The 18,401-nt window shown below is 38.8% G+C and overlaps 1 protein-coding gene across 1 annotated transcript; it reads right to left on the reverse strand.

The window, feature by feature from the left end:
• Window positions 1-876: 876 nt before the first annotated feature.
• PM20D2 (peptidase M20 domain containing 2) lies at window positions 877-15,908 on the reverse strand. Its single transcript, XM_080806509.1, has 8 exons — window positions 15,331-15,908; window positions 13,056-13,204; window positions 11,060-11,202; window positions 9,648-9,802; window positions 7,114-7,249; window positions 5,895-6,002; window positions 5,484-5,675; window positions 877-5,132 (listed from the first exon to the last, which is right to left on the reverse strand). Exons 1-7 carry the CDS (start codon window positions 15,784-15,786, stop codon window positions 5,521-5,523), a joined length of 1,302 nt encoding a protein of 433 aa, XP_080662635.1. The 5' UTR covers window positions 15,787-15,908; the 3' UTR covers window positions 877-5,132; window positions 5,484-5,520.
• Window positions 15,909-18,401: the final 2,493 nt, after the last annotated feature.

Consider the following 18,401-nt stretch of genomic DNA (forward strand, 5'->3'; position numbering starts at 1 on the left):
GAATCTAAAAGCCTATCCTATTGCAATTTAGTTATCAGATGGACTTACTTTGTATTAAGGTTGAAAATTCTTTAGGGAAAATTCAATACTATAATTATGTATCTCTTACCATGTACAATTTACGCTGGCATTTTTAAGCTTCTGAAACTAGCAAAATATCCATTTTTAAACAACACAACTAAAAAAATTCTCCATTATATGAATAATACTTTGTTCTTTATTTTAAGCAAACTCCACGCCACACATGGGGCTTGAACTCACAACCCTGAGATTAAGATCACATGCTCTACTGAGAGAGCCTGCCAGATGCCCCAACATTTAGAGTTTGAAAGCAAATCATCACCTGTAAAACTGATGAATTAATCAGAGAATAATGTATCACGATGTATTCAAGGAATTGTACTTTAGCTTCATGTATTTTCTTATCTCTGTGTATGTTGAAAACAACCACAAGACAACTGCTATTAAATGTATTTATTACCATTTTAGATGTTTATACACACTTTAATATGTATGTTATTAAAATATTATAGAAAGTACTATCACTTGACGGTGGTAGAAACTGCTTACTTGAAAACATTAACTTCCTACACATCAAAATGCAACATCCTCAAATGAACTGCAAAATGCCTGAAGTACGTTAAAGAGATAAAACGGAGTTTATCAGACCTTACAGTCTTATATAAGAGTTGCTAGCCAGCCCAAAGATACTGGATTTATTTTACAATGAAAATGTGCTTTGATAGTTTGAAGGCTTGGACACAATGTAGGGCACTTTCCAGAAGACTCAAGAGATGTTTTGGGTAAAAAGTTAAGAAATGTATAAAACACGACAACTATCAGAAAGATTTTTTTAAAAAGAGTATTAGACAATCATCCGTTAAAAAAACATTTAATATCAATTTCTTCTATCCAAACAAACAGACATGATTCAGGTTATTTTCAAATATTTTAGAAACACTTCCTGAAAAATTTCCAAGACAGTAGCTTTCAGATGTTCCCTCAACGCCAAGGTGCTCAGATGAAGTAAATCTTAGGAGAACTCACCACCAACCACAAGCATTTTTAAGCATACGCTTACTCTTCTTATCACCTTAAGCTGAGAAGTGTGCAATCCTCCACAAATATTCACTGAGTTCAGCGAACAAATGTTCACAAATGTTCAGCTGAATAATAGTAACTAAAATATCAAAGTATCCTTTGGAAGACTGTGGAAAAATCAAAAGTGTCAGTTTATACAAGTATTCATAAACACATTAAAATGTTCTAGTTTATCCTAAATGCCTCTGCCCTTTTGAGTGCTATACAAACAAGTAATTAAAAGGATAAATTTATTGAGTAGTTCCATAAAATATGGATAATATTTAAAAATGAGAAGCAGTCTGAAAAGCTAAACATTAACTATACTGTCTTATTATAGGGCATAGAGGAATTTAGTAATGAATAGTACCACATAATTGTTTTATTCAGGTTCTGTTGTCAGGCCTGCTTTTTAAAATTAAGTCACTATGGAAAAAACCTTTTCCGTCTGTAATTATATTTAAATCATCAATTTGACTCTACCTTTTAAAGTCTATTAATTTAGCAAAGACAGCCAAAAGTTGATATTTGAGGAAAAGACTTTCAGTGCAGGGTATGAACAACGAAACATCATTAAAAAGACGGTAATGAAAACATTCTCCATAAAAATAAAGACACCTCAGGCAGGTCCACCTATAATTCTAGTTTAGGGGAAAAACGAGGTCAATCTTTTAAAAAAATTATATAATTTTAAACTTTACACTAAGTCAGGGCCTTTTTTTCCCCCCAAGAGTCAGGTTTTAGTGTACTTGAAGGAAATTAAGTATATTGAAAAGATACTGGCTTCTAACAATATACAGACATATTGCTGTATGGTATCAATATATTGATATATAAATCTAGTAGAAGAGTAACAACAACACTGATCCTAAGTGATAATTAAGTGTCAGCTTTCAAACTATTTCTGGGAGAAAAATTTAGTTGCCCCTTTCCTCAAACGAGGATACAATTTTCCTCGAAAACAAGATACAAAATTAGAAATTCTGAAAGGTTCTGTTTGTTAACCTCCGAAAAATACGCAATCACCTTTTAAGTATAAAGAGCTAAATACAGGGGCACCTGGGTGACTCAGCTGGTTAAGCATTTGCCTTCGGCTTGGGTCATGATCCCAGGATCCTGAGTTCGAGCCCCGCATCGGGCTCCCTGCTCTGTGGGGAGTCTGCGTCTCTCTCTCCCACTCCCTCTGCTTGTGTTCCCTCTCTTGTATTCCCTCTCTCGCTGTGTCTCTGTCAAATAAAAAAATAAAAAGAGCTAAATATAATCGTGCCTTGTCTAAAAGTGACACTGTTCATCAGAAATCTAGTGCTTCCTTTCTCTTCCCAAATCTTTGGAGATTTAATATATCTTGAGAGGACCAACCAACAATGGAAATTTAGGCCAACTAGAAATGCTTATGGAAATTCAGCACTGTTACTGAGGAAACATGCCTCTGAAGTATGAGAGTATAAAAAGAGCTTCATTCCAAAGGGAAAATCTATTATTACAAAGGAAGCAGTCAGTCTCTTACATTCAAATCATGAGGATTAGTGATCATTGGTTCCTCTGGAATGAGACTTTTGACTCCAGCATTTATGTATATGTTTATTTATGCCTTATAGTATGGCTATATGTGGCTCAAATAACTCACCAGTATATAAAAACTAAAAAGGGATTAAAAAATTCGAATTCTATTAGAGACTAGTAAAGTAATATGAAATGTCAAGTTTCAATCTAGTACTAAAAAAAAAAAAATGTACCTCTACGTAGACTGTAGAGCATCAGTTCTCAACCTTTTTTCTGACACAATGAGTGCACAACATATTCCAATGAATAAACCCATATTCTGACCAAGCTTTTCAAAAATGGGAAGGAAAATAAAATATTACGGAAACCGAGATGGGACGCAAATCTTCATGGCAGATCAGTGCCAGTCCTGCGCGCCGGGTTATGGCGGAGAGCGCTGGTGCAGATAACCCCAGGGCCGCCGGCTTCAGCCCTCACCTCGTTCTTTCACACAAGAGTATTTTCCAGAGCCCGAGTGAGTCAGTAACAATGGAATGCTAACCTGAAATTTTCTCTAATTCATCTTTAAAAAGTAAATCAATCACAAAACACAAATGCTTTGTATGAATAACAATGAACTTGTGACACTTCCCCAAAAAACAGGAAAATATTATTAGTGTGTTGGTTACCTGCTAACAATCCCTGTTCCAGGATGTTATTGAGGCTTTCCTCAGAGTGCGGGACTTACGTAAGGAATTTAAAACCTGTAGTTGTGAAATTTATTAAGTTGATAATGAGGAAACGAATTCCATGTACAGAAACTGGCCATCTTGGACATACCCAATTCTCAGCCGGAAGCCTCTGCTGATCCCTCTCCTGTTTGTAAAATCTATACTGACCAAGGCTCTTGGAGATTACAAATAATCAGAAGGGGTGTGGCACCCAAGACCCGGTTCTCAAAGCTGATGTGAAGAGCTGGAAGACTGGCTTGCAGAAGGGACAGTCTTAAGGCATCAGGGGAGCTGTGGGTCAGAATGAGGTAAATGCTAAAAGAAACAAACGTCTGAAGATGCCAGAACTCCAGACCAGGACAAACCGCCAATGCATTACACCACGGCACTGCCATTAAAACCCCTTTCTCTGAGTTTTCAATTGGCTTGAAGTTCTATCCTAGGAGATCTGATTGTATGACAGAAGTCAAAGAGAAACCAGTTTCATTTTACTGTTATGTAAGACAGAGACTGGCAAAATTTTTTTTTTTACACAAAAGCCCAGATAGTAAATATTTTCAGTGTTACTGTCACATGATCTGGTCTCTGGTATTTTTTTTTCCTAGGACTCTTTAAAAATGTAAAGATTATTTTTAGCATCCTAGCCATATAAAATCGGGTGCTTGCCAAATGAGGCCTTAGCTTATAGTCCCTTGATACAGAAGAAAAGCAAGTCTCAACTACTAACTCTCCTTCTCTTTTTTTCAACTTTAAATAATGTCAGAATAGGAATTAGAGGTTCAACGGACTGTAAGGATGAGTGATCTAACTTTCCAAATGGGGAGCTCAAGGCTCAGGGGTTCCGAGTGACTTGCTTGTAACAGAGAGGTCAAACACTTGTCTCTCTTTTATCTTCCATTTTTGGAATAAACTCAAATTTGAGGACTCCCTTTAAAATAAAGAGTACTAGAGCTTTACTATATTCACAGCTTAAAGTATTTGTTTTACCAGATACTTTTTTTTTCACATTCTTTTATCATGTTCAAGAAATTTACCCTAAGAACCAAGAGAAACTTATCATACTTTTAAACTAGTATTGAGATACCATGGAGCTTAAGGAGGCTTAGAATTCTGTCCCCTATACTCAGTAAACTGGACAGGCGGGCTTCTGAGTAGAAGCCTGAATAGGGCTGCTGGGTAGAGGTGCCCCCTTATATGACATTAATATTCAAAGCAAACAGACTTTGCTCCTTTCTCGTTAAGTCCCTCTAGAACACGCTGAGCTACTAAGCAAACACTTCACAGAAAGAGTCTAACCCTACCCATCTACATTTTTTCCTATTACAGAAATATGGAATTAGGAATAGCACTTTAATGTCACTTCTCAGAGTTAATTAAACAAAAATTTTTCATTTTCCTTCAAATGGTAAAACTGAAGCTTATTCTTTGTACCTGAGTTACTAGTTGTTTCCCACAGCATTTCTGATTAAAACCTGCTTTTATTATCAACGAAGAGATTCTCTAAACTAATTAAGCAGATATAGTCAGATATTCAAAATGAACCTTCCCTAAATTTAGTACTCGAATTTTAAACTACTCCACAACCCTAGACCAAAAGAAAAAAAATCTTTCATGGGTCATTTCTGAATATAGTTTGAAATCCCTTGAATCTTTTAAAATACGCTTATACAACAATTGAATTTATAAAATACTATCACTGATAAACCATGTATCATCCAGGTTGTTTAAGAAATGCCATCACAGAAGTGCCCGGTTGCCTCAGTCGGTGGAGTATGAGACTCTTGATCTCACGGAGCTGTGAGTTTGAGCCCCACGTTGAGTGTAGAGATGACTTAAAATCTTAAAAAGAAAGAAAGAAAGAAAGAAATGCCATCACATATTGACTCCTAAAAGATCACAACTGCATCAAACATAGATTTGTGAAAATCTTCATTTCATTTATTTAAATTTATTTTTTTAAAGTAAACTCTACACCCAGTGTGGGGCTCATACTCATGACCCTGAGGAGTCACATGCTCTACTGATTGAGCCAGCCAGGCGCCCCTGAAAACTTTCATTTTAGGTATGAGGTCATGTGTTTTCTCTACATCATGTCCTCACATTTCAGGTAAGAGGAATTTGACTCCCTTAATACTAAAAATTAAGGATGCCCTCCTCCATCATTAAAAAAGATTGAAAAAAAAACATTACTTCTTAATGATCCATAAGTGGCTCCTAGATCTTCCTTTTATTCTACTGTATTTGAAAACCCTTCTTCTTGAAGTTTCAACTTGAAGTCCTCTTTGATTCTCTCTAACAACTCTGGTTTAAAAATAATATCCAACGCAGTCATTGCCAGAGCCTTGGCGGTACGTAAAGTATAGGACTGAGCTTCTTGTGAACCTAAAAGGTAGAGAAAATAAATGGAAAAACCTCCATATTTATTGTAAGTGACTGGTTTTCAGGTTAGCGCTTGGTATCAAAACTGCCTCTCCAAATGCCCACCCCAGTACAGTATTTTCTGAGGTCACATTAGATAATGAAGTAACAGGCTAAACCACATGGGCAACTACTACCACAAAGAGAGCGTACACCAACACGGTCACTTCTAAGAACACTTACCTGCAGCTTCAGTGTATTGTTCTGTATGATTCAAGGCATCAGTTCCAATGTAAAAATATGGATGAATCCCAGGAACCACAAAAGTAACATTTCCAAAATCAGTAGATCCTTGGAAAGGTAAGACAAGCCATGAATTTCTAACTGTTAGTCCAATGAACACCAGACCATACTTACCCAATCTCTGTAGCATCTGACATGATCTGCCACTCCTTTCCTACTAGAAATTCTCTACTCCTTTGGCGTCCATGACTTGACTCTCTTGATTGTCCGGCTTTCTGTCTCCTCTAAATTGCTTCCTCTGCCTGTCTCCTAAGTGCTGGTCATCCCTAGGGAGTCATCTTTGGGTTCCTTCTCTGTGTACTTGGGTGACCCCCAAACTCCTGTGTTTTCAATCACCTTTCAGATACTGACAATTTCTCTATCTCCAACCTAGACATCTTTGGGAGGTTCTGGATTCAATAGGCTACTGAACAGCTCCCCTTAGAAGTCCCAAAAGCACCTCAAACTTAACATACTAATAATACGTACCAACGTACCATACCCCAACCTGCTTCCCTTATCCCAATAAATGACATCAACCCCCATTTCTATGGCCTAGTCCTTTTGAGTCCACTTCATCAACATCTATTACTGTATTTTAGGAGAACATCTCTAACATGCAAACATATTAGTAACGATGCTTTTAAAAGGAACAAAATCTAAAATAACCCCCAATATACTTATAACTACTTAAATTCTAATAGTTACTTACTAAACAACTATTAGTAAGCAACTATAATAGTCACACCTCAAAAACTGGAATGCCCCCTTATGACTTGCTAGCCTGCCTACTGATGACTGAGAATGAATCAAAATTCTAGTTCTTCTTTAAGTAGCTTACTCAAAAATTAGAACTCAGCAAACTTAAACACTAGAAGTATTTAGAATACAAAAGAAAAAGTATGCTGGCTATTTCTAAAACAAATCTGCTCATTTAACACTTGATATTCACTGAAGAGTTCATTAGTTTCTTTCCCGTAACCATTAACTTTGTGAAAAATATTAAGTATTTAAAAAATCATATATTAAACATATTAAATATATTTTTAAAATATTAAATATTAAAAACAAGAGCAATAACCCCCTATCTCCAAAGCTGCTAAACAAAACCGTTTAGCCAAAAACGGTATTTTCCTTCCTCAAAAAGCACAATATAGTATATATGAAGGAACTTAATTACCTGAAGATCCATTCAGCATTGCGTCTTCTGAAATAAATTCTATTCCCAGTTTTTTTCCATTTTCAATATAAGCTTTCCACAGGCTCTTATTGGGAAGAACATTGTAATAATCGTGGGCTCCACCTTTTATTTCTACCTAATAAAAAAATATAAAACATATTTTGAAATAAAAAACTCATTCACTATCTAATTTTCAAACCAGCAAGAGGTTTAAGGACACACTTTCCCTTCCAGATATAAACTCTCTCAAATATTTTACCTTTAAAAAATATGTATTTTCTACAATGAGACTTCCCTAGGACCCTATCTCCTTTATGTGATCTATGCACCAAACCAGACAACGTCACCTCGCTCTACTGGCCAGTGAGTCTCAACTTCAGTAACTTCAGTAGGGTGCAGGGGGAGCCCAAGAATCTCCATTTTAACCAGCACCCCCAAGTAATTCTGTTGCAGGTGGTCCAACAACCAGGCACTAAGAAACACTGCTCTAGGCTATAGCCTCTACAAGAAAAAATTAAGCTTTACTCATATCCAAAATACAAGCTGACACTGCCACCACTACCTGAAAGGCTTAAAGGTACCCTGGGAGAAAGACAGAAGGTTCACAATGAAAAAGGGTTGACTGTGGTCTTCACTTATTATTTATTCATTTTTTAAAGTAATCCCTACACCCAATGTGGGGCTTGAACTCACAACCCCAAGATCAAGAGCTGCATGCTCTACTGACTGAGCCAGCCAGGCGCCCCCAGGCCTCACTTATTAATTTCAGTATTTCGGTGTATGAAGATTTACAAGCAGTTTATCGTTGCCCAGTTAAGAGGATTTACAGATTTTGTTTTGATTAAATCCAAATGGGTAACAGTTCCTCAAACTAAAGGAAATACCTGTAACACTAGTAAAAACCAATTATAAAATGGCAGGGTGGACATTTCTTCTATTCTGAGCAATATCTAAGTTAGAAATAATGACAACCTGGGGGCGCCTGGCTGGCTCAGTGGGTTAGAGCCTCTGCCTTCAGCTCAGGTTGTGATCCCAGGGTCCTGGGATTGAGTCCCACATTGGGCTCTCTGCTCGCCAGGGAGCCTGTTTCCTTTCCTCTCTCTCTGCCTCTCTGCCTACTTGTGATCTCTGTCAAATAAATAAATAAAAATCTTTAAAAACAAACAAACAAACAAAACAGTTCTTTAAAAAAAAAAAGAAAGAAAGAATGACAACCTGATCATATATTACAAGTCAGCCAATATATAAAAAATTATTAAGAGACGATCTAATATATAGATTAAAATCTAATAACAATGAACCTCATCCTAAAGGAATATTCCCCTTGTGATACTAGCTAATGATAACAGTTCATGCATTTATTCTATAATTGTTTTTATTATAATTATAAATAAATAAGGGATGAATGATTCATTTTTTCCTCTCTGGACATTTATACCGCCTGAGAATCACTGCTACTGTGAGACACCATTCACTAGCTGAATAAATCACACATCTCCAGTCTAAGGAGAGCAGAACAAATAAATTAGTAAGGATGACAGTTAGGCCCTAACCCTTAACAAACACCTAATTTAATTCTCACAAGAACCTGAAGATAGATTATACTATCTCCATTTTTCAAGAGAAAACGGAGGCCTAAACAGATGAAATAATAAGACCGTAATAAGGTTTCCCAAAGTTACAAAATCAGTAGGCTGAGAGGAACCTATTCCAGATCTTGGCTCTCTGACTGGACCCCAAGCCACTCCCAGGGCAAGATGATGTAATTTTCAAGCTTCCCATTCTACCGTATGCCCTGTATGATTAGTACATAAATGTCACTGATTTCATGGTTCAAAGGAACAAACTTTCCTCACTAATTTCTGCATCTATTTTAACTTTCCAGGAAGCCATAAGTATTTATATCATTACGACACATACCTGTAATTTCACAAAAATAGCTTTTGCTGATTTTGCCCTAAAGTTCCCTTTATAGGAACTATTTGAGTAATTCTGAAAACATAACTGCCAAAAAGGAAGGCTATAACTTGCAAAAAAGCAGGGACTCGAGTTTAGCCCTATGAAGAGTTATTCCAAGAACAGTGTAGTAAGAGGACTGTGGTCCTTCCTATGTGGGCACTGAGTAAAATGAGTAAGAATTAAAGACCTTGACATCAGCTACTCAGTCAACTGATTTTACATACTCAAAACATTGCCAAATGAAAAAGGGCAAGGTAGATTCTAATCTAACTTTTTAAACAAAAGATTTATTTATTCATTTTAGAGAGCGACCTCCTGTGCATGTATACCTGTGGGGTGGGGGAGGGGCAGAGCATATCTCAAGCAGATGCAGAGCTGAATGCAGAGCCCCATGGGGCTCGATCTCATGACCCTGAGATCATGACCTGAGCTGAAATCAAGAGTCCCGACGCGTAACCAACTGAGCCACCCAGGCGCCCGGGTTCTAATCTAACTTGGTAATATTCTAACTAAACAACCCCAGCCCACATATATACCTCTGATTATAACTTAGATTAACTCTTAAAAGTTCTTACTGTACACCCAGTAGCCAAAGCTGCAGCTCTGAAGCAATCTTCTGCCTTTTTGGTCAAAACTGGAAGTTCTTTCATTGAGGGTGCACGGAAGTAATAGATTAATTCGGAATAAGAGGGAATGATATTGGGTTTTACACCACCATTTTTTATTATGCCTATAAAAAGAACCAAATTACTGAAATTGAGCTTGGAGACCATTTCTTTAGGTTAAAATATATCTATTAAGTTTTCAGCCAGTATGTACATGAAGAAAAACAATTTAAATTCACTAGCTTCACAGATTTACCAATCAAAGATTTTGACATGTTGTACAAGTTTCTATACACACAGTAAAGTAATACTTTCTAGCTAATAGGGAAAAAATTGTCTTTGTGTACTTTATTCTAAGGAATTTATATAATGTTAAGAAATTATGTTGCATGATTATAAAGCTATTAAAAACTTTTATAACTGTCCAGCCTTCTTAAAGAGACCTTTATTTCAGTAGGTTTCTTTACAGTTGTATATTTTGAGAAACTTTTGACCTAAGGGAAAAATAAGTGGTATAAGGTTCTGTAATTACCCTTGTACTTCCAGAATCCAGTGAATATTTTAAATGGCATATAAATTATGGGAACATAATTTTTATGCCAGCAAGAAACCAATGCAGGTCAAAGATCATTAAGCACTATTAACTGTCAAAACAAATGCATTTATTTGGAACTACACCAAGAAGGAAGATTTATCCATTCAAAGTAAAACTAGAATATAAGCACAAAGTCTAAACTTATATGAACCGCCTTCAAAAATATTATTTCTACATATTTCTCTTAAAAAAACTAAGAAAATTGGCAAAAGTGCAATTATAAACTAACTTCAGCCTATAACAAAATCAGGTAAAGAACAGATATTAAAGTGTAACAATATCCCAAATCATAAGAAAATAAACTAAAAAATAAACTCTTACCTTCAAGATAGTATTTTATTACTGTTGTTACATTAAGGTGATACACATAATTTTAAAAGATGTTACTCAGGATTAACAGCACTTGACAAAATAAAACCAGTAACCCTAACTTTTTTTAAATTGAGGAAATGATCTGTTACCACTAAAAGACAGTGAGGATAACTGGAAAATCAAGATTCAACTTTCAAATACCCAGAGAAAGCATGTATGTCCTCATATAAAACCAGTTATTTCTATCTCAAAATGAGCATTCAATTTAGGCATAAATACTCTTAACCGTCTTCTTGCCCAATACACACAAACATCCTAGGATTCTGTCACATGAATTTCTGAAAATGTTTAAGAAGTTTGGAGTATTCATATGAAGTTCATAAAATGTTTCCAATTTTTAAAACTCACATACTAATTACACTGCACTGAACTATATTAAGCAACATCTATCACACGCAACATTTGACATCCGTACCATGGACTCTCCAGGTTGGTTTCATCTGCTGTCTCAACACAGACAGATTGTTGTAGGCGAGAACGGCAGCATCCAATGCATTTAATCCTTCCCAGGGATACGCAGCAGCATGGGAGGCTTTTCCATAGTACTTTACGGTCATGCTAGGAAATAAAACATCATTTGGAATTACTCTTTTCAAAATCGCTAAAACAAATCCAGGTACTGTAATTAGAATTACCCAACAAGTATGCAGAATTCATTCAGACTGCCAGAATTTTTATTTGCAAATCATTTGTAGGAACAACATTAACAATTTATGCACCTTAGTTATAGCTTACTGTTACGTAATACAGTGCCTGACACGAAGATGGCATTCCTCCCAAAAGAGAGAAAAAGACATCTTTGCTCAGTCAACTCCCGTACAAACTAAATCTGTATACAATTCAAGTCAAACAAACATGCAATTCTGGATTAGATGCTGTAGTTACCAAAAAGGGGGCTCCTATCTCCTTCTACACTGCATTGTGGTAACTCGGTATCAAAGGTCTGCAAAGCTCAGCTCATTCTGTCTTAAGGGTGGGAGAAGGTAAAGGAAAACAGAAATAGGTGAGAGGCAGAGGCACGGGCAGAGATCTCTAACCTCTAAGGTTCTCCAGACATGTCCTCCTAACCACTACCCCTAAAACCAAAGTGGAAAGATTCTTCCTACTGCCACATCGCCAGCTCCTGGGGATAAGAATGAAGATACCAGAATCATTAAAATGGTCATCCCCTGAAAACAAGGCCTCATAAGATGTTGAGATGTAAGATCACTGAGTACAAGTGAGAAACTCCACTGGAATGGTTTGGCTATTAATCCCTAGCTACCAACAGAGGAGAATATGTGGTTTTCCAGAAACAGCTGGGCAGTGGCTCCTTGAGACTGGCCCACAAAGTGGACCATTAACTACTGTGATTGTAAGTTCTGGTGTACAAAATTCAAACCACTTCAATGATCCATGCTCCCAAGTACCAAAGAAGGGAGCTCTTCCACGTAGAGAGAGATAAATAAAACGTCACGCCAGACAAATCAGCAAAGTATCTACTGGCAAATTCCACTAAAATCCACAGCTGGTTAGTTTCTGTATACTCTCTCAGAAACATAATTCACCCTCTTTTCAAAGAACTCAAATTACAATCAATAAACTAGAGAAGTGTGCTTTCTTCCCAACTCTAATAAAGCTGCCTCTTACATACCTAGTCTGTTGTAAGGATAACCCCATATTAAAGGATAGATATTTTCCAGAAAACAGATTGCTCATTTAAAGTAGAATATGTGTTAGGACGCCTGGGTGGCTCCATCTGTTAAGTGTCCGACTCCTGGTTTAGGTTCTGGTCGTGATCTCACTTATGGGATCCAGCTCCACTTCGTGCTTTGCGCTCAGTGTGGAGTCTGCTTCAGATTCTTTCTGCCTCTCCCTCTGCCCCTTCCCATTCGTGCTCTCTCTCTCTCTCTCTCTCTCAAATAAACAAAGCTTAAAAAAAAAAAAGGATATGTGTCAACACATTCTGTTTGCTATTTCGATGCTTTTCAGGTACTATTTTAATAGTCCCATTATGAATACCATATTCAATCTCAACTGGAAGAGGATTACCAAATGTTATTCAAAGGAAATCAAGTAAGGCATCACATCATCATTTTTCAATTCACTTTTTAAATGTATAAATATGGAGGGGTTTTAAAAAATTTTTTTTAAAGATTTTATTTATCCATTTGTCAGAGAGAGAGAGAGAGAGCACAAGGGAGAGCACAGGCAGGAGGAGGGGCAGAGGGAGAAGCAGACTCCTAGCCAAGCAAGGAGCCCAACGTGGGACTCGATCCCAGGACCGTGGAATCATGACCTGAGCTGAAGGCAGACGCTTAACCAACTGAGCCACACAGGTGCCTCTAAATATGGAGTTTTAGTCTCCAGCTAGGACATGCAAACATCTTAGCAGTCTATTTTCCACAAGTTGTTTCAACTTGATCACTCACTCATGTTCCGCCACATCAGGTAGGTAAGCAGCATTCTCTTGGGATGGGTGGGCCATGAAAACAACATCAAGATTTTTAAAAGCCCCTGCTTCAATTAAATCAATTTTGCCACCACCATCTTCTTCTGCAGGGGTTCCCAGGACAATTACCTAGAAGGAGATACCTGTGTCAGAGCAAAAAAACAAAAAATCCTCGGAGGAAAATATCAAACTGATTCCCTTGCATATATATTCACAACCTACACTCAAACTATGTGGAGGGAGGTTTTGTTCTCTGATACTTCAATAATGCAGGGGGCATAAATCTATGGTGTTAAATTAACCACAAATTCTAATTTACATTATTATACTAATTATGTGCCAAGTATGCACTAAAGCTACAAAAGGAAACTTTTCCTAATTTTGTAACTCAATTTTATACAACTAATGGCAAAGATGAAAAAAAGATAAATATTATCTACTGAGCTCCTCCAAATTCTTTAGGACTTGTCTCTTAAAGCTTCTTCTTGACTAAGTCTTTTAGTAATATATGTAATTATTCATAAACCTTTTTATTATTAGATTTTTATTTTATTATTATAATTATTCATAAACTGGTAAAGAACCTTCTGATTACTTACTAGGTATCCTCACAACAACCCTGTGAGGTAGGTGAGTGATGTGTGTCATCATTTCAGGGATGATGGTTTTGAGGCAAGGAGTGAAGTGTTTTGCCCCAGAACATAGAGCAAGTCTCCAGGCAGAGCAGGGATTAGATGTCCTGATCTCAGGCCTGAACTCTGGTTCCTTACTGAGATACCTCATTAAAATGTCTTAACTCATTAAACTTTTATGAAGAGCATTAAATAAACCTTAATGCCACAGTTAGAAACAGCCAACTATTACACAAACTTACTAATTCGATTCCACCAGTTCAACCAGGCAGACTTATTGGTCACCAAACACCTAATTAAACAAAAGAGAACTTTACAGAATAAACATTTTACTTAGATATTTAAGCTTAACTTCGTCAAACAATTTTTAAAAACAAAGAAAAATTATCTGTAAACTAATACACTTTCAAGGTCATGTATAGGAATACAATGAAACGGGCTGGAAAAAGTCTTGGCTTGTTAAGAGACTCAACATAAACTCCATTTTCACAGAGGAAAGATAACCTTGCTAAAACTATGCATTACCCTTCAAAAGTGTACATTTCCCAAAGCTGAACCTTCTTTGTTAGTCTATAAAGCACTCAAACTCTTAAATTAACCTACTTTTTACTCCAAACGCTTGACTCCTTAAATCTGATGACTTCTCAAGTTACATTTTGCTGACTTCCCTGAATCTTGCATAAACCTTCTTAAAGTTAAATCTCTTCAGTGTTTCATGCAATGCCAAAGGACACGCCCCCCCCCCAACAAAACAAAAACCTACCCAGCTGCAAAACCAAGCCCCCAGAAGCAGAAAAGAGAAGGCAGCTAAAGAGAGTAAGCCACAAAAGATGAAACAGTTAAGATAAAAGAAAAGTTACTGACACTGGAAAAAAATGGGCTACAGAATATGAAAAGAAAACCTCGGTCTTGCCCTTAAGCCGAATGGAGACGACTGTATCTTAGCTCACAGAATGAAGGATATACCATCTGAAAAAACACAGTAACACAAGATTAAACTCGCCCTATAATAGACATAAACGGCACTTCCCCCACTTAAAGGAGAAATATCTTAAAATCATGAAATATTAAAATTTAAGGATGAACTCACCCGGGCAGTAAAAGTTCATTCACTTCCCCACTCTTTGTGGGGAGGTTTGGTAGTTCTAATGACTGAAAACTTCCTATCCAAATACCAATGATTCGAATCACAACAGCTCCTATGACTGCCACGAACAAAAGATGTTTTGGAGTCTAAGAAAGAGAGACTATAGGTTTCCCTACAATAAGTACTTCCTTCCAGAGACTGCACAACCTTGTCAGCAAATTGCGGTTACCTCTGTTACCAAAAATAAATCACAGCGACAACCAGGTTCGGTTCTAAGTTCTCTCCTTAGGGGGAGTCTACTCAATCGTTTACAACTACATAAGAGAAAACAAAACAAAACAAAAGTCTGAAAAATGTCGCTGGGCCGACAACTTGAGAACGACTGACTTTTATCCAAGGGTTCTGCCTTCTGGCAAAGGCGAGGCCGGGACACCGAGGGGAGGGGTGCGCACGGGAAGCGCCGGGGCCTGCGATCCCCGGGTCCGGCCCGGCGTGGGCAGAGGCGCTGGAAGTCCCGAGCCAGGGCCCCACCTCACCTTCACCGGCGGAGGCGGTCCAGGGAGGCTCTCCAGGGCCCCCTTCACGCCCAGTGCGGCCGCCGCCCCGACCTCGGCGATCAGGTTGTGGCCGCAGGCGTGCCCGATGCCGGGCAGCGCGTCGTACTCGCAGAGGAAGCCCAGCTGCAGCGGCCGCGGCGTCGCGCCGGCCCCCGGCGGCCCCCACTCGGCGCGGAAGGCCGTGGCCAGGTGGTAGTGCGGCTGCACCGTCCACGAGGCGGCCGGAGGCTCGCACTCAAAGAAGCGGGTCAGCACGCCGTGGGCCCGGTGCTCCTCGTAGGCCAGCTCGGGCTCGCTCCAGATCGCGCGGCTCAGGGCCCCCAGGCGCTCGGCCGCCTCGTCAATGCGCTCCGCGGCGCGCAGCTTCAGCAGCTCCAGCTCGGAGACGCCGGCGCGGGCGCCCCCGTCCACGGGCCGCTCCTCTCCGGGTCTCATCGTGCCCACCGCCGGTGACCTGAGAGCACGCCGCTAGACTGTCCGCTCGCTTGCTCCCTCCTAGCTGCCCACCGCTTGCCTGCACCCTCGAGCGTCCCGGAATATCCGACCTGGGCGCACCAGTCCGCCCAGCGGCTCCCGGGAGCACCGCCCCGGAGGCCCGAGGCACCGCCTCCAGCGCCTCGCTCGGTACAAGATCCGCCCCTTCTGCGCCCCTTTTGCGAGTGCCCGCGGGAGGGGGTGGGGAGTGATGAGTGCTCCCAGCGGAGGGCACTGGAAAGTGGCGGTGTAGAGGGACTCGTCTCTCTTCCGTCTCCTTGACTGTGCTTACAACTGAACTATGCTTTAAGGTCATTATCACTTTTCTGCGCTGCTTATTTCCCACAGCAGCAGAATGAGGACGGTTTTATTGGTTAATTGGAGTCAGGCACAGGACCAAGTGGAACATGGTCCTTGAAAAACGCCACTTCCCTTTCTAGAACAGTAATGAAAAATTATACAAGGTTTTTAGTTCATGAAACTAGATGTCAGTATAAAAGTGCTATACGGAGAACACTGGTCTATAGACTCCATGTTCTTAAAGTGTACTGTGCTGCCCTCACTTTCTTCTTCTTGAGGTTGCTATATTCTCTTAAAAGGTGTAACTACTCGGGGTACCTGGGTGGCCCAGTGGGTTAAGCCAATGCCTTGAGCTCGGGTCATGCTCCCAGGGTCCTGGGATCGAGCCCTACATGGAGCATCCTACATGGAGCCCTACATCGATCCCATAGCGGGCTCTCTGCTCAGCAGGGAGCCTGCTTTCTCCTCTCTCTGCCTGCTTGTGATCTCTGTCTGTCAAATAAATAAATAAATAAATAAATAAATAAATCTTTAAAAAAAAGAAAAAAGCTTCAACTACTCTGTGTACTTTTTTCCTAAGAGTGACACTCGTGTCTAGAACAGCACCTGGAGTATAGTAAGGACTGGATATGTATTCGCTACTATAGTCTATTTGAGTAGAGTAGAACTAAGAATTTAAAACGACGGTATTTTTTTAAAGCCCATACTGAAGAGTTAATAAAAAGATTTATGGTCGTAAATATTCATACCGTTTTGTTGACTTAGGTGTTTGATTTGAACAGTAATAGCTATGAAAGGGAACGTACGGCCGGTTTCATTTGTAACTGTAACTGATGGCGAACTCCAGTAACAGGATGTGTGCAGCTGCTGTGCACAATGTAACTGGGTTGTAAATTACCCCAGCGAAGAAATTCAAGATGCTGTGCTCTTGTTTTCTTCCAGAATGAAGCACAAAGTCTGAGGGAAAAAACCAAACTGTTGTTGATGCTATTCTAAGGTGTTTTGCATATTGAAAGCTTCTATCAGCTTTTCATTCTCCACCATCCTTTCCCTTAATTTGTCACAGTTCGGTTAAATGGGACACAATATATTCATGTAATTAGAGAAATGCATTTTTTAAAGATTTAATCTATTCTAGAGAAGTGTGGTTTTTGAAAATAAGTCTAATGGAAGCTGGATACGTGAAGACTTTGTTACTGTTGTAACTGTTTCATGTGCTAACAACCCCAGAGCAAATGTCATATTTGAACTCAGAAAAATATTGTCATTCTCCTTAACACCCTAACTAAATCTCAGCCTGAAGGTGACAAATGTGGTAGTAAATTCCTGGGCCCCCTTATCTATACTAAGTAAATCATACCCTTGTATATTTCTGATAAAAATCCCACCTTTATTTATAAAATACAATGTTATTGCTTTATGTGAGCAAAACAAATACGGGATGTTTGTAGAGCACTTACCCCGTGGCAAGGACTTAACATGTACCGAGTGTTTTCCAAGTACTAACTTATTTAATCCCATAACAACCTAGGAGGTTGCTAATGTCATTATTTATCTTTACAGATGCAGTGTCCAAGATGACACAGCTGGTAAATAGTTGACCCAGGATGGAACAGAAGCCAGTCTGGTTCCCTGTGGCTTGCTTTCAGCCACCATGCTTTATTACTTGTGTAGCAGACATCCAAATTCATAAATGCATCGGTACCTTGTCTATTTCCATCAGAACCCATTAATAATCACTTATTTTGAATAAATATACTGCAGCAACTCTGCCTGTCGACATAAGTAGAACCCATGTTTGCTGGTTCTTACCGGACAGCTATAAACAGCAACAGAGAAGGCATACATATAAATTTTATATTTAAGCTGTTCATTTGGCTTGTCATGAATTAACAAAGCTGTCACTTAAGGTAGAGGAAAGATAGATTCATTTCAAGTTGTTCTGTTTGCCTGCACATACATGCTGTTTATCTCAGGTTTCCTTTGTGGGTGTCCTATATTTCTCACTCATGGTGCTTGTACCCTTTTATTTAATAAATGATGATAATTTGTTGAATGCGTATCTTCCCCAGTAGTGCTGGGAGGAAAAGGAATAAAAGGTGCTAAAATGATTTCATCCATAGAGAGAGTGCAGATATTTCACCAAAAACTAAATATAACTTAGGGTAAAAACTTAAAAATTAATTAAAAAAAGAATTATTTGCAAAATTGCATAGGATTCTTGCTGACTCTCTTTTCATTTTAACAACATTTGGAATCTGAACATTCTTCTCTGG

The sequence above is a fragment of the Martes martes genome, assembly GCF_963455335.1.
Source record: "Martes martes genome assembly, chromosome: 6".
Classification (NCBI taxonomy): Eukaryota; Metazoa; Chordata; class Mammalia; order Carnivora; family Mustelidae; genus Martes; species Martes martes.